This window comes from Lytechinus variegatus, chromosome 2 (genome assembly GCF_018143015.1).
Source record: "Lytechinus variegatus isolate NC3 chromosome 2, Lvar_3.0, whole genome shotgun sequence".
NCBI classification, from domain to species: domain Eukaryota; kingdom Metazoa; phylum Echinodermata; class Echinoidea; order Temnopleuroida; family Toxopneustidae; genus Lytechinus; species Lytechinus variegatus.
This window is the reverse complement of record NC_054741.1, coordinates 66264588-66282183: the sequence shown is the minus strand read 5'-3', so window position 1 is coordinate 66282183 and position 17596 is coordinate 66264588. Positions and strand designations below refer to the sequence as shown.

General features: G+C 38.5%; 1 protein-coding gene across 1 annotated transcript in view; it reads left to right on the top strand.

Moving 5' to 3' along the window:
• The first annotated feature begins 341 nt into the window (after positions 1–341).
• Positions 342–17596, top strand: part of LOC121408704 (snake venom 5'-nucleotidase-like) — a 54568-nt gene continuing 37313 nt past the window's right edge. The window contains exons 1-3 of the mRNA XM_041600306.1: positions 342–713; positions 1442–1539; positions 4259–4412. Coding sequence (XP_041456240.1) covers positions 611–713; positions 1442–1539; positions 4259–4412 — 355 coding nt within the window. The 5' untranslated portion in view covers positions 342–610. The remainder of the gene's footprint in view (positions 714–1441; positions 1540–4258; positions 4413–17596) is intronic.

The window sequence follows — 17596 nt, the reverse complement described above, 5'->3', positions numbered from 1 at the left end:
TTTCATTTATTTTCCATCGTGCTATTGCATTACATAGGCCTATTTCGGAATGATTTGTTCTTTCTCAAATGTTCTTCTTTCGTACATTTTCCCGCTTTCCTTCCTTTTCCATTGCAAAAATGTTTTTTCTTTGCTTAATTTCTTTTCCCTTTCCTGTTTTCCTTTTCCCCTTTCCTTCCCCTTTCCTTATCCCTCCTTTTTTTCTTTTTCCCATTTTTCTTTCATTTCCCCGGTGAAATCCGCCAGGGGGGGCAACTTGCCCCCCCCCCCCCTCCCCCGTTACGCAACTGTATTTGACATCGACAATGCGGATAAATCTTGAAGCAAAAAAGAAACGCGTCGCGGCTGCGCTTATGATCGCGGCCATACAAGGTTAGTGTATTGTTTTATTCTAAATTCAATGCACCAGCGCACGGGAACTGAATTACTGTACCCCGAGTACCGGTAATTGTCATGAAGAATACATCATCTAGCAACTGAATATCTTAAAGGTGGGAACTGCCCGATAAAATTGAGGAAGATGTGCTCCACTTGACGAACGAGAACTTGGACGAACCCCGGCTTGCGGTCGATCTCTGGGCCGCCGCAGACCCGGGAGAAAGGCTGACACATGGGGGTCGGCTGCTCATTTGCCGCTGGAATTACTGTTCGACAAAAATCATTGTTGGATGATGAGCAAGTTACGCGCTGGAGAGGACATGAACTGTACAGAAGTAAGTTGTTCTACAATTCAATTCTACCTCCATCCTCCATGTCCACTGCCATGACTGCCAGGGGCTGCCTTGTCCTTGGGCCATTTGGCATGACCACCAATTTTGCCTTTTTTGGCAATTAAGTTTTAACGTTAACTTTTCAAGAGACAAGACCTTCCAAAAAAGGAGGAAAATTTGAAGAGACAAAAAAAGCCAAGGAAAGAGATGATGAAATCTAGGCCAAAAGTACAGTTAGATCTAGATCTAAACTAAGTCTAGATCATACAGAATAGAGTCAAGGGCGGGCTAGGCGTATATAAGGTCAAAAATTTCTTGGTACCTAATATTGATAATATTGTGCAGATATACGGTACGGTACCGGTACATGTAATTTAGCAACATATTTCTAAAACCCAGGAACACCGATTCTGTTATAAATTTTCGCTTGTTTATGCCATGACCATGTTTGGCCCCCTCAAAATTTTGCCAAATATAATTGCCTCCAGCCCTGAATCCTTGCTGTCACGGTGGCAGTGTTCTTTGTCGTTCATGTAACCAAAAGAAGAAACAATTGGAAGAATCATTATTGACATTTTGCTCTTCATTTGTTGTATTTTTTGACTGGCTGGATTGTTCTTATTTCTTTGCCATTTATATTGATAAAGAAACATTATTATCAATTACAGTACATATTTCTGAAAAGTATCAAACCTGCTTTGTTTACCTCACTGCTCCCCTTCTACTTGTAGGTCCAGATTCTTCAAATCCTTCACTTGGTAGCATCAGTCCTACTCGCCAACGTCTCACTGATGAAATCCAGGCTCTCTATACTTGTAACCAATTGGAGGTAAATATTGATCATCAATTTGTTTGATGTTTCCTTAACCTACATGTACAACTTTCAATTTGGTAATTGAGTCTAATTATTCTCCACTTCTCCAGTACTGTAGAAGCTGTTATTTTCACAGGGGTTTTTATTTCGCGAATTCAATTCAATCATGGCTTATTTTGTATAAAAACAATGCATTTTACACAGCCAAAAGGCTGAAATTAGCATGTTGACAGTAAAGTGTTCACAAGTCTTACATGGGTAAAAGCAACAATTACAATTTAAACATGTACATGTAAGGATTTGGGATGTACATAGATAATAATAGATAATGTTTAAGGAGCAAGTGTAAATAAGGATTCATTAAAGTATAATACAATATAATTTGAAAAATACTTCAAAGATGATGAATATTAGACAATTAAATATTCAAATAGTAGGCCTATTGGATTTAAATGGAGACTAAAACAATGACAAAAATTTAAGTCGATTTCAAGGCTATGAAAGTAAAGTTTAATAATAATTTAGTAAATCTATGAAATATTGTATTGCACTTTTTCTAAAACGATCTGTTACGCATTTTATCTGAGCAAAGTTTGGAACACTTAATGAGATTGAGACATTTTTCCTTATTGGTAGCCAGTTATGACAGTGAGGGTTTTTTACAATACTCTATTAGAGATTTAGCAAACTCCATACACAAATTTTTTCGTCTTCTTTCTAGACATTCTAATCCACATTTTGTTAGTGCATTTTCAAAGTCTATAATCGTACAAGAATTATTTTACAAACTCTTTTTTTTTTGGGGGGGGTGGAGGGGTATTTTTTCCAAGTCCTTACTTGTTTAGCAGTTAGTGCTCCGTTGAGTTCTGGTACACAATACTCCAATATTGGACGTATATATATCCAATGTAAATTTAAACAATGTCTGACATAGGGAGTTTATATTGTTTGACAAGTCTGAACATATACAAATTTTTGTTACACCTTTTTATAATATCTATCCCATTTTAAGTTCGACTGAATATAAACATCAAGTATTTCAACAGTTTCTGTATATTGCAGAGAAGTGTCACCAATATTCAATAGATTAGGTAATGGTGGGATTTTAGAAAAAAATAGCTGATTACATTGCATTTTTCGGATTTACATGTAGTTTCATATGATTATCAGATGACCAGGTAACAAGTGCATTTAAATAACATTGTAATACAGAAGGAGTTAGTATTGAATGATTTTCAAATATAGTAAGATTATTAACATATTTAAAGTGCAGTGAAGAATAAAGATTAATTCTGACTTGCATCTTTAAACATGATCAAAAATAATATTGGGCCTAATATTGTGCCTTGAGGCACTTCAGCATGATTTGTAATATACATGTATGAAGACAATATGCCCTGATATTTAACAGATTGTGAATGATTTTATAAAAAAACTAACTATCCACTGAATTAGACAAGGTCTTACGTTTAAATCAATTGATTTTCTAATCACTATACTATGGTAAAGTCTGTGCAACCAATAGTAGAAATTGAATTAGATTATCCACAAATTAAACAATGTGCGAAAATGTTGACACTTTTAGTAACCAGTACCAATTTCCCCAAGAGCAAAGCTTTGCTATTGTAAACATGCTGTGTGGTGAAAAAGTTGAGATATGCAACTACATACATGTACATGGATGTACAAAAAAAAGGGTTGAAGAAAAGCTAGAATTTAATTTTTTTTGTCTGCGAAGCAGAGTGAGACTATAGGCGCCGCTTTTCCAACGACGACGGCAGCGTCAACACCAAATCTTAACAAAAGGTTAAGTTTTTCAAATGACACCATAACTTAGAAAGTATATGGACCTAGTTCATGAAACTTGGCCATAAGGTTAATCAATTATTACTAAAAAAACCTGCCTTAGTTTCAGGTCACATGACCAAGGTCAAAGGTCATTTAGGGTCAATGAACATAGACCATGTTGGGGGAATCAACATAAAAATCTTAACCTAAGGTTAAGTTTTTGAAATGTCATCATAACTTAGAAAATATATGGACCTAGTTCATGAAACTTGATCAAGCATTAATGAACATCCTCCTTGAGTTTCACGTCACGTCAGGAACCTTATCAATTTTCGGGTCAAAAGGTCAAAGGTCAAGGTCACACTGACATGTTTTCATAGATCTTACTCTTCTGAAGTCGTTGTTAATGTGATAACTTTAGTTTAACTTAACCAAGGCTCATATGATTTGGTGTGTATGATACTAGCATAGATCCCAGGAAATCTAACGATTCTTAGGTCAGAAGGTCAAAGGTGAAGTCGCCATCTTCCACTTTTCTTGCTTAACCAATAACTCCATTTTCCGCATAATGGGGCGGGTTTATCATGTGCTCGCCTTAGCGACACTCTTGTTTACCGCTTTTCAAAGACAGGTGATAAAGCTATCATGCAGACTGATCTTGAAAAAATCGCTTTTGATTTCTTTACTTTGTTGGTGACTTATCAACTCTTGGCTATTTTTTTAGATTTTTTTCTGAGGGGAATTTCATGCCTGATATTACACATTTTGCCATTGGGATATTGTCATAAATTTTGGACCTTTCCACCATGTAAAACACATTTTTATTATCTATAGCCTACATTGTGCAACACCAGGTATAATTTTAATCTAACTTTTTGAGGGGTGTTGCCATAACTGGCTTTTATATTTTATTATGAATGAATGTGCATTTATTTTTTCTTTGCAGGTGCTAACAATAATCCATTTTAATGATGTCTACAACATTGAATCTGGAGATGGGGTATGTGGTGGAGCAGCTAGGTTTGCTACAGTTGTCAAGGCTTATTCAGACTTCCACCCACTTGTGCTGTTTAGTGGGGACTGCCTGAATCCTTCTATGTGTAAGTCATACTCATATAAATTTTAAGACCCATTCAGACAAAGTTTGCTAAACTATCTTAAGATTTGATAAATGTTTTTATACTTTTGCAAGTACACATATATGGTCTACAACTATTTTTATTCTCAAAATATCTGTTAGCATCTACTACTGATTTTACACTTAATTTGTGCTATTTTTTTTTTTTCATATCATCATGTTAATAAAACTTCAGGATTTATAAACAAGAATCGAGCTACAAAGTTACAACAGCCATTCCATGTATTACTAGACACCCTAGGCTTCAATTTTCAAGTTAAACCAATCAATGAAGAATATTTATTTTTGCAAGGTAAATGTCCAAAAGGTGTAATCTGATTTTCACTGCCTTTCACCTGCAAATGACCAAGTTACATGTACACTTCGTAAAGAGATGTCTGATTTGCATAACAAGAACATCTTTTTGTAACTTTTTTATTGACACTTTAAAATGTGCAGGCCTACTGTGTTTAAAATATATTTTTTGTATTCTGTCTAACCTTTAAGCCATTTTATCACCTTTTTCTTGCACTTTTTTAAATCCAGGCTTGACAATATTTCAAGTTAAAAGCACCCTGGAAATGTGTCATGCGAGTCACAAAAATACACAAATCCGCATTTTAGTCTGTAAACTTGAAAATTATTAATGGCGCTGTCACACCTTAGCGTTTTAGACAGCGTATGCCCAACGTATCAAAATTTCACTAAAACGTCGGCATACGCTGAACTTTGATTTTTTTTTTCAACTCTGGGCATATACTTAGCGTATTCATAACGAGTTGGACGTATACATAGCGTATTAGTAACTTATATCGAACGCTTCGTTAACTTATAAGTAACGTATTCCAACGAATGCTTAGCGTATTGCTGGCGTACACAACTTATGCCCTACGATAGCCTAACTTACGCATAGCACGCAGCAGCTTATCACTGACGAACACGTGTCGTAGCCTATAAAAAGGCTACCGCTCGACTATTCAAATCATAAATGGCTCTGTCGCACCTTGGCGTTTTAAACAGCGTATGCCCGACATATGAGGAATTTGGCCAGTACGTCGAATACGTTACGGGTAAGTTTTGCATACGTTAAGAGTACGCTAAAACACGCTGGTATACGCCGTCATACGGCGAGGTCGTCGAAAAATTTTGTGCAAGCACAAAATTTTTCGGCGTATGCCAGTGTATGGTTCATACGTCCGGCATACGCGGGCCATAAGTTGTAGGCAAGTTACGCGATCGTTGATACAGTACGTTACTCGTAAGTTACTCAAAAGTCGATGTACGTTGAGATAATGTCCAGCGTACCCTAAAACTTCTAACCTATGAGTAACGTGCTTTGAACGTATGTTTAACTTAACTCCAACGTATATTGACGTATGAAATCGGATTTAAAATAAGAAAGTTATGACATTTTAAAGTTTCACTTAATTTCACAACACAGTTATCTGCACATCCTGACTAGTATGCAAATGAGGAAACTATGATGCCATCCATTCACTATTTCTTTTGTATTTTATTATATGAAATATGAAATGTTCTAATTTTCTCCCAATTGCCAACTGATACAACAATTAATTCCTCCCTGAACATTTGGTTTTACAGACTTTCTCGCGAAATCAGTGTTTTACTACAACTATCATTTATTGCTGATGTGGTTTACGGTACACCATGTGGAGTGTCATAGAAACAGTGGATAGAAGGAGAGAAGAAGTGGATAGGCGAGAAAGTGGAGATTTGAGAATAGAGTATTCTTTCTTGAAAATAGTCCTGAAAAGGACTGTAAACCAGAAGGAATGTTGAGTGAGAACAGCTTGAGTAGTAGAGCTGATGAGATCCTACGTCACCATCAAACTTCTAACCAATCCACAAACAACCAGCCGTCCACCGTCACTCCACCGAGCCCTCCTACCCAACACAGCAGTCTGATTGCATCACCAACTCAACCAGGGACTCCGCCGACACACACACCACCGCCGCCGACACCTCGCTACAACCTCCGCCGACGACCCAACACCTCATCCGTACACCAGGCCACCCACTCACTCCCGCCGAAGCTTACCCGACGAGTCCGCCGACCAACACGCACAGAACGCCACCATTGATGTACACACCGCCGACACACACACACACGCCGCCGTCTACTCACCACGTCCGCATACGACGCCCACTCGTTTCCCGCCAAAACCGCCGACCCACGCACAGAGCGCCACCTACGACGTCAGCCCGCCGTGACCGCCGGCCTAGAGCTTTCCCCCACGTCCGCACGCACGTCATAAGTACCGCCGCACGCCGAGCGAACACTCACTCCTGAAGACGGACAGTCAACCTGTCCGAAACGTCGAGTCTCTCTACTACTCATCTCTACTCGCCGACTCAAGCCAGCATCTCCTCATCAGCTCTACTACTCAAGCTGTTCTCACTCAACATTCCTTCTGGTTTACAGTCCTTTTCAGAACTATTTTCAAGAAAGAATACTCTATTCTCAAATCTCCACTTTCTCGCCTATCCACTTCTTCTCTCCTATCTGCTGTCCATAAAGCTCATGATGATTACATCAATAACATCATAGGAGCCAGCTTGAGTGATAATCCAAAAGCCTTTTGGTCTTACATCAAAAGCTGCCGCACTGAACAGATTGGAATACCTCCCCTGCGCACAGCTTCAAAACTGTGTTCCGTAGCTGCAGACAAGGCTGAGGCATTGAACATCTTTTTCCACTCCATGTTCACTCAAGAAAATACTCAGTCTACCATCAAAGGGCCAGTCTTCTTACCCATCTATTGGCCATCTACACATTGACAGGAGAGGAGTAGAAAAGCAGTTAAAGCAACTCAACCCGTCCAAAGCTAGCGGGCCTGATGAAATCCCACCCAAGCTTCTTAAGCTTATAGCCTGTGAGATTGCCCCTGTGTTTGCCTTTTTATTTCAACAAAGTTATAATACAGGTACTATACCATCACAATGGAAAAAGGCTCTCGTTTCACCAATTCACAAGTCGGGCGACAAGAGTGACCCATCAAACTACCGGCCAATATCCCTCACCTGTATTGCCTGTAAGATAATGGAGCACATAGTCCTCAGCCATGTTTCCAAACATCTTGCATCCAATGAGATTCTTAGTGATGCCCAGCATGGCTTCCGCCAGGGGCTATCAACTACCACCCAACTGTCATTAGCCGTTCATGACTGGTCTTTCATTTTACAGAAACGCAGTCAAGTTGATACTATCTTCTTAGACTTCCAAAAGGCCTTTGATAGAGTGCCCCATGAACGTCTTGGCATCAAGCTCCAGCATTACGGCATCAAAGGTGACACTTTCAACTGGATAATGGCTTTTCTTTCAGACAGGAAGCAGTCTGTAGTTGTTAACGGCAAACAGTCTTCATGGAGGGATGTCTCCTCTGGTGTCCCCCAAGGCTCGGTCATCGGTCCGACTCTCTTCCTTCTGTTCATTAACGACATCCAAGATAACATCAAATCCTCTCTTCGGCTGTTTGCAGATGACTGTGTCGTCTACAGAGAGATCGTGACTGATGAAGACTTTCACATCCTGCAGCAAGATCTACTACAGCTGTCATCCTGGTCTGCTACATGGCAAATGAAATTTAATGTCAAGAAATGTGCTGTACTTTCCATCACACGTAAACGCTCTCCTCGCACCTATGATTATTTTCTTGACTCCGATGCGATACCTAGAGCCAACAACTACAAATACCTGGGAGTGACAGTGACTACAGATCTGCGTTGGAATCTTCACTGTCAGGACATCAGGAGAAAGGCCAGTCGTACACTGGGCCTCATCCGCAGAACTCTATCCCCGTGTTCCAAAAAGGTTAAGGCCAAGGCATATACTGCGTTAGTCCGTCCTCAACTGGAGTACGCTTCTGAGGCATGGAATCCGCACACTGTTACAGCTGTTAAATCACTGGAACAAGTACAAAGATCTGCGGCCCGATTCGTTCACTGTGACTTCAGGAGAACAACATCCTCCTCAGCCTTGGTCTCCACCCTTGGATGGAACAGCCTCCACACTCGTCGGCTCTTAGCACAATGCTCCCTTTTTCACCGGATGCACCATCAACTGGTTCGCGTGCCTTTGCCACAGGTCATTTCTCCAGCAACCTACTTTGGTAGGCACGACCATATAGCTAAATATGCCATACCCAAAGCTACAATAGACACATACAAATATGCAATGTTCCCTAGGACAGTACGGATATGGAACAGATTACCAGGACATGTCATTCTCCATGGAAACCCAACTACGTTCAGAGAGGCTGCACTACCTATCATCAGCATGATGCAGCCTCCTGTTGGGTCCCACATGCTATAAATGGACCAATGCATGTTTTTACTCGCACCCCTGCATGCTCATTTTTATTGTATATATGTGAGCCAACCCAAATCCTGCACCTTGTCACTTCCATTGGCACATGACATTATCGACATCCCAGTATAGCTTCCAAGGAGCTGCGTTTTGGGATTATTGCGACAAGTAACAAGTAACTGTTTCTATAACACTCCACATGGTGTACCGTAAACCACATCAGCAATTGTACATGCCACCATGCAAACCTTCAAACAACATCCAACTATCATTTAGCTTTAATAGTGTTGTGTCACATGAGTCACTACAAACATATTGAAATATCCCTACAAAAACGACTATAAAATCAAAATTTATGTTGGAAAATGTGTATTATCAGTACTTTGATGGAAATAGATAAAATAGAAAAATAAGTCTGCAATATACGATTTTCAAGTAATTAACCTTAAAAAGTTGAAATTTTGTGTTTATGTCACGCGAGTCACAATGGAATGGCTGACAAGATGTTTTTTTATTTACATGACTTATCTGCATTTTATTGATCTTTTTCTTGTTTACATGTATTCATTGATAAAGTGAAATTGCTCTTGAATTCTGTTTTAAATATCTGAATAGTGGGATGTGGTTATTTTTTTTCTATGGCACAGACTATTTTAGATATTTCAAAATACATATATGTACATGTATAAACATCTGAAGTTAATCCACAAATTTATGATTTTACATTATTTATGATTTTATCAGACTGATAGATATTAGATTGAGATAGATTGGAGAAAAAATATTAAATTAGTGAAAACAAAGAGCTTTTTTTCACTATAAACGTAAATTGTCTTGATAGAGAAAGATTTTTTTTTAAATTTCTTTACTTGTTTACTTCTCTTTTTTGGGGGGGATGATTACTGGTTTGATTGCACACTTAGCTGGCAGGTGTCTCTGATCTCTCCTCCCCTCTTTCACTTTTACGTAGGACAGTATATGTGACTCGGCATACCGAAATGAGAGACAAGTCGGAATTTTTCAAATCCAACTTTTTTAGTGATTATTATTCCCCGTTTCTTTACCTTTAATTTGATATATCACTCGACCCTTAGGAGTAAATATTAGTGGAGATATTAGCTTTAGAATGGAGGAAGAATTGGGCTCTTGAAAATAAAAATCAAGAGAAAAACGCCTTCGAAGTTTGACTTCCGTTTTGACCCTGCTCCATGAAAAAAATATATTTTGCCACCGCCGAGCTAACCGAAAGGCCCTAGTAACCGCGTGCCAAAAAAGGCGAAACGATTAACCAATGAGGAGGCTGCATTGAGAACAATAGTCAACTTGTTAGTCACGCGCGACTGCAAGACGAAACAACGTTCCACGTCAATCAATTATCGTCTACGTACACATCATTGGTTAAACCGGGGTTTTATAATAATCTTCGTGAAAGAAAAAAAGAATGCCATGATCTCCCTTATTAATGAAATAAAAGGCGGGGTTAAAAAGTTGGACCTAAAACCATGGAGGAGGGATTGTGCCATCGGCTTGTTTGAATATCGATGGCGTTTACTCTTACCCGGACTCGTGACACGTAGTCTATCAAGCGTGTCATTATGACCTGAACTTTAACCGCGTGTTCTAAAAAAATCTCCCTTGTAAAATGGTAAGATGGGCCTTCAAAATAATTCGTACCTCACCTTTACTTATGTGCTCATGTTTTATTAATATTTAAGTTAGATTGAGACAGTGTGAGTAAAAACGCGAATAATTTGTTCAATAAATGGGTTCAATATCGTACCCATCATGGGGGTATACAGCATTGAAATGATTCAAAATTAGAACAAAATACAGAAAGGTATAATGAAAAAAAGGTTAAAGTGATTCTAATAGTGATGCAGAGAAAAAAAACCTTGACATAAACGTCTTAATTCTACAACAAAAAGAGCCAGGAGGTACCATGAGTAATTAAGTCCCATCATAATTTCCAACAGAGGATGGATTAGGGAAGATACGCTTTCACTTTTTAAACAAACAAGTGCACACCAAGTTACAAATAATGCGTAAAGGATTTCCATGTATCTGAATGCAGGATATAAGGGCAAAATGTCGTAGCCGCGGGGATCGGCGCCTGACCGCGCTCTCCATGTATAGCCAGACACAGCTCGGCCATGGCACCTCCAACATGAATGCTGATTCGGATCAAATCAAGCACAACCAATATTTTATTCTAACACAGTAACAGATAAAGAATGAGACCATGCAAAAGCCTTTGTAAGATTGAATGATTTATTTTGGAGGAGAGAGATCCCCTAAAAGAGAGAGAGAAAAACGTAATAATAATGAATAGATTTAAAATAAATAATAAAATCACCAAGTCTCATTTTAAACCTTAAAACTAGCCGCCATTTTAAATCTAATTGCAAGTATGATTCAAACATTAAAACAAGACAACCCGGTTGTGTTTATAGTTCTCTGTTTTCTTTGTCCGTTTGTTAATTTTCCAATCGAACTTTTGACTCATTCCATTCTACCTCAGCTTGATTTCCCGCCGTTAAATGTTTGCTATTTTGTGCATCTTTGTCATTTATTTCCCTTTCTGACTAATCACGCTAGCATAATGGAATGATTTGTTCTTTCTCACATATTCTTTCCTTCCTTTCCCGCTTTGTATGTTTTTCTTACTTATTCATAGGCGGATCCAGCTTTTGGCGAAGGGGGGGGGGGGCGTAATGCCGAGCGGCATACATATTTTTGTACTTCACCGGCGCCATAAAAGTACAAATTGAAAAAGGGGTAAAGTCTGACCCTGTCAAAATGTTCTTTTCTTTCCTTCATTTTTTAAGCGGCGCCTTTTCGTTCTTTTATTTTTTCAAATATTAGGCCCCCCTCCCTGGATCCTCCATTGTTTTTTTTTTTCACTTTCACTTTTCCGTTTCCATTTCTCCTTTCCCCTATCCTCGCTTTCTTTCCCTTTCCTCTTTTTCAGTTGTTCCCTTTCTTAATTCCGCCCCCACCGTTTTTAATTATATTATGGCGATGAAATCAGCAAGGGCAGCCTGCCCCCCTGCCTGTTACACCACTGATATTATTTTTACAAGAAGAAAATTGAAATTTTAGAGAAAGGACAACAGAATCAATAAAAGCTGTGTCATATTTTTTTTCTCATGTTATCACTGTATAATACCGATCCCCTTGCTCTTGTCTTTGTTTTCGCTAATTCCTTCCTATCCCTCTCTCCCTTGTTTTCGCTAATTCCTTCCCATCCCTCTCTCCCTTATTTACGTTAATTCCTTCCCACCCCCCCCCCCCCCCTGTTTTCGCTAATTCCTTCCCATACCTCTCTCTTCCTCCCCTGTTTTCGCTAATTCCTATCATCCCTCTCTCTTTCTGCCGTTTTTGCTTATTCCTTCCCACCCCCCCCCCCCCCGTTTTCGCTTATTCCTTCCCATCCCTCTCTTCCTCCCCTGTTTTCGCTAATTCCTATCATCCCTCTCTCTTTCTGCCCTGTTTTTGCTTATTCATTCCCATTCCTCGCTCCTTTTCGCTAATTCCGTCTTTAAATGCAGTCTCGACTTTTGATATCGCACTGAACACGCCATTTCTGAGTTGATGATCGACACTTAGCACGTTTTGAAATAACAAAAGCCCGGACGTAGCCCGCGAGTAACATACAAAATCCAGACAACGGTCGATCCGACGGCCGGCCGCCCAGCGCCGGCGCGGTCTGTTTATACTGTAAAGGTGATTACGGCACCAACCAATTGTACTTTCGTATTCACAATTGATCGTTAGCCTTTGTGTTACGGGGTTCTGGCCGCCCAAACTACGGGTTGTGAGCTTGGGTTAATAATAATTACTTCTTGTTTAGGGCTTTTTCCAAAGTTACAAAGCGCTGATCTCCTTTGATCCTTCTACAGAAACAATTCACAGTTCTTGTGCTTGGCTTTCATTTCGCCATTACTAACCGTCAAACCAGCGAAATCTTAGCCTATAAACTCTTGGATAAAATAAGATAATTAAAAGGCACACATTAAAATCTCTTTAAAGCACGGGCGGGAATGAAAGGATAAGGGGGATCCTTTGTTTTTATTTCTCTGCCACAGCCCGTTCTATTGCTTTTGATTTTATGTAGATTAAAAATTATAATCACAGGCCCTTTGAAGCACTTTACTTCAGGGGCGTTGGAGCGAATTTGAAGGGAGGGGGGGGGGCACTAGGAAAAATGGCACCTTCTCGTTAAAAGGGCACTAAATCTTTTTTTTTAAAAAGAAAGGCATCTACAGTAGTGTGGTGAGCGAATTTTTTTTTTAATTGGCTGTAGTATCGACGCTGCGAGCGAGCAAATATCAACTTTTTTTTCTAACGAAACTCCAATTTGTGTTAGATTTTTACATAGGCCTATGCAGAATAATGTCATATCTCTCTTTCCTTCTCTTATTCTTTCTTTTTTCTTGCTTGTGATTTTTGTTGTTGTTTTTTTTTTTTTTTGGGGGGGGGGAGAATCCCCCATCTGTACTCATCTACCCACTCACCTGACACATGAAACTTACTAATGCACGTATGATTATTTTTTCCCTCAGAATATTGCTTTATTTCTTGTTTAAAAGGGGCACTCGTTATACACCGTGACAAAACTTGTCCTTCCCAGGTGAAAGAGGCACAGCGTGTTGGTAAGGGGCACTTTATTTGGGTAAAAGGGGCACTGATAAGAGAAAGGTCACCTATATCAGAAAGCAAAGGGGTCCCTTTAACGGAATAAAAACGGGCCCTTAATTCTCGGGAGTGAAATGGGCTGCACGTACAGAACACGTTTGTGATGGCATTTGGGGGTAGAAATTGGCATACGAAAAATGGCACTTGCTTACACACACAAAAGAGAAGATCAAACTGGGAAAGAACGATAAACCGAAATATGAAGAGGATAAAACAAAGATAAGAACAAGAAGAAAAAGGGCGTGGAGGAAAAGACGATGGATGTGGCAAGGAAGAATAAAGAACGGCTGTGATATAAAAAAAATAGAAGATCGAACGGGGAGAAGGATATAGAACAACAAAAAATAAGAGGGGAAAAGAAGAGGAATAAGACGTTCGGATGAGCAAGAAAGAGAAAGAAGGAAAGGGGGAAGAAATGAGGTAAAGAGGAAGAAAATAGAAATGGAGGGGGAGGAATAAGATCGTGGGGATGAGCAGGTGAGAGGGAGAACGAAAACAAAAATAATATTATAAATTATTAAGGAGGAACGAAGATAAAAGGAAGAGGAATGAGGCGGTGGGTGAGGGAGGGAGAAAAGACGGAAGGAAAGAAGAAAGAAAAAGAGAGAAGAACGAGAAACAGAATTATGTGAATAGAAACGAAAAAGAAGAAAAGGTGAAAATAGGGGGAAAGGTGGAGGGTGAAGAAAGGGCAGAGAGAAGAAAAAAAAGAGGAGAAAATAATCGACATAGAAAAAAAAGAGATCGAAAGGGGAAAAGAACGGAAAACAGAAGAGGAATTAACGAATAAGATTAAAGAAGAGAAAGGGGTTGAGGAAGAATAAGGGGGGGGGGAGAGATTTAGAAAGAAGAGACCGACTGATCTGAAAGAAAATTGCGAACGAAAAGGGGGAGCAGTAGAAAGGAAAAAATAAAACACAAGAAAGACGAAAGAAGAAGGTAAGAGAATAACAGAGAGGGAAAGAGAGAATAGATCTGGGTAAAGTCGAATGGGACAACGTGACAATGACTTTTAGGAAATGATAATTTCAATATGTGTATTTTAAATGACTAATATTTTCAATCAATATCGTAAGACCCGTATACCATTATCCAAAAATTAAAAATGCAGGCCTACTGCATGGTCCCATATTTCATTTGTCAAAGTCAGGGGCGGATCCAGGATTTACCAAAAAAGGATTTTTTTTTTAGATACTTCGTACCCGCCAAAAAACTGACAAGCAAAAAAAAAAGAATAGAAGTCTTCGATTTCAAAAAGGGGTACATCCCGGGGTACATCTCGGCTTCAATGGCATTTTTACATTAAAATTTTGTTTTTTTTCTTCTCGGGGGGGGGGGGGGGCGTGCCATCCCCTGGATCCGTGCCTCAGTTGTCGAAGTTCTGACATTTATTTCTTTCTCTATCGTTCATTCAAACATGATAAAAAAATTGAAGGCAAAAATAGTTGGAAATAATAAAGCCCACAAAGCTTTCATGATGAACTTTTTTTCTACTGCAGATCAATTAACCCACATTCGCGAACATACAACACTTTTATGTATTTTAAACCCTTTATTTTGAAATTAGAGTTTTCTCATCGAAACATCCCGATCACTTGCAAATAATAAAGAGAATCTTCAACATGTCCATGTTATGTTTTATGAAATTAATCCTCGCCAACAAACCGTGTTATATAAACACTTTGCGTTTACGCATGACCTTTTTCGCGAGACAAGCTAGCTATACACTCTAAATCAGGTAGGCCTATCAATCTATCGCTAACGCCCCCGCCTAGTACCAACTACCATTATTACAAAAAATAGCCCTTTAGAAGTTGAATCCCGTTTGTTAACTTTCAGAAGCCTCCTTTTCAATTTCAGAATACCTATTGAAAGCGATGCTTTTGATCTTTCTTTTGAGGCTCATTGAACCGATCGATCGAGCGGACAGTCGGCGGACGCCGCCAGCTGTACTTGAGTTTAAATGAATAGCCAATCAACAATGGCGTTACGTTGCTAGGGGCGGAGCTTAGTATGAAGCGAAATTCGATGAAATCGAGCGTGCCAAGTATAAACAAATTTCGAACTGACCAAAAAAAACACTCGCAGAAAAACTGGTTTTTTATCACTTTCCCGTCATCAAATTCACTCATTTTTTTCACACAGTAATTATGAAACATGGAAGAATCTAAAAATGAAAAAAAAAAAATCTTCAAAATTTTGACTTTTTTATTAGTTTGTCGAATTTCTAGGAATTTTCATTTGCGACTTGTCTCTCATTTCGGTATGTCGAGTCAGCATATATGTGACAAATAGAGTATTTGATCATATCCAACCAAAGATGAGAGCTGGTAGAAAATAATGGACTCCTTGAATGTATGTACTGTCCAACTGGTGTATTCAGATGCGAGTAATGTTGCATAAAACACAGAATGATGATATGAAAACGATGTTGATATCCGACTGTTTAATTTCCAAATAAAACAGTTCGATAACAAATTCTTATTTACATCGTGATCTTATCATCAAAGTTTGAGATCAAATAAAAATTAGCAATGAATTTTGATGCAAAAACATTCCACAAGGGTATCATTCACCCTTTCAAATGTCACATAGATATTGTGTGGAGCAGATGCCGAATTCCACGGTGGATGATTTCATACCACCCAGGTCACACAAAAAAATACTTAGAGTTTGAAAATACATGGTACACTGTACATGATTCCTCTGAAATGAAGAAAATCAAGGAGCTGGTAACTCTTTGAGAAAATATATAATCAAGATAAAATGTATTAGGTCCTTTTTGGAATATGAGTTACTTTTAGGGAGTTCTCCAAGGTTGCACGGATATTGAGAATTACCCCCAAAAAATGAGTTTTTTCCATGGAAAATGGGTAGCATGTTTGCTGTAGAAATGTGAATCTTGTTGCAGACTCCTCATTCCAAGAACTTTAACTGCTTCATACAGGTGTGAATGTGGAAAAAAGGTTGTTAATTGGAAATATTTTACATTTTGATGCTCGAACAAGTTCACATGATTTAGACTAGTCCCTGCATACATTTTTTGTAATTGGATAGGTGTGAAAGCTCACGTACGCGGAGGACAACATAATGCCTGATTTTTCAGCGTAAAGATTTAATGAAGCCTGGGCTACCTGCTATTTACCTAGGCAATCAATATGTCTCAAGGCTACATTAGCTCATGATTTGTAGCATAGAGAACTGGCTGCTATTAAATGGATTTTCTGTTTAATAAATGAAGTTTAGGAATATTTTAAGACAGAAAATATGTATTTTTACTATCATAATCCTGGTTTTTGTAGCAACGAGGAATTACTTTATTATGGCAAGTAGTTGCCGATATTTTTAGTGGCCCCAGTGATATCATTTCATGAGACAATGGAAGGCTGAATTCATAGCCTGTGAAATCTCAAAGTGCACGCAATTTTACATACACTGTAGCTATTAGTAGATTATTATATTAAGGAATACTACTGCACCTTATTGATAGCCAGTTATGAAATTAAACTTTGTTTTCAACTCAATTTATTTCACATTTGCATAAAAAGACAGTACAAACAATAACAGTGATAAAATGCATATAATACATGATATCACATAAAATACAGAGAATGCAAATGTGTGGAATTCAACAAAGGCCAACAGCCTATCAAAGGCAAATTCCAAATGGTTGTAAACAAAAATAAGGTGTTAAAAAACAGAACTAACATACAGGTAAAAACACAAAAGCAAAGAACAAATGGCTTAAGGAACCATTCATGAGTTTATAAGAATTTTTTTATATTTTTGATTAAAAGAGTTGAGTGAAGGACAGGATTTAAGATCATTGAGGAAACTATTCCAGAGAGTGGGTCCAACATATTCAATTGTAGTTTGTGATATTTGAAATTAGGCAAATAACAGTTTTCAGACTGTCTGGTAATGTAATTACTAACATATTCGTTTTTCACAAATAAATCATAAAATGAGGGAAGAGAATTGTGAAGAAATAAGTACATGAAATTTGCAATTTGATAGCTGTTTAGTTGGCTGATAGTTAGTAAATTAAGTTTTTTGAACAAAGGTTGTGTACTGATTCTTGGGGAGGAATTGGTAATAACTCTTATTGCATGTTTCTGTAAAACAATTATTCGGCTTACCATTGC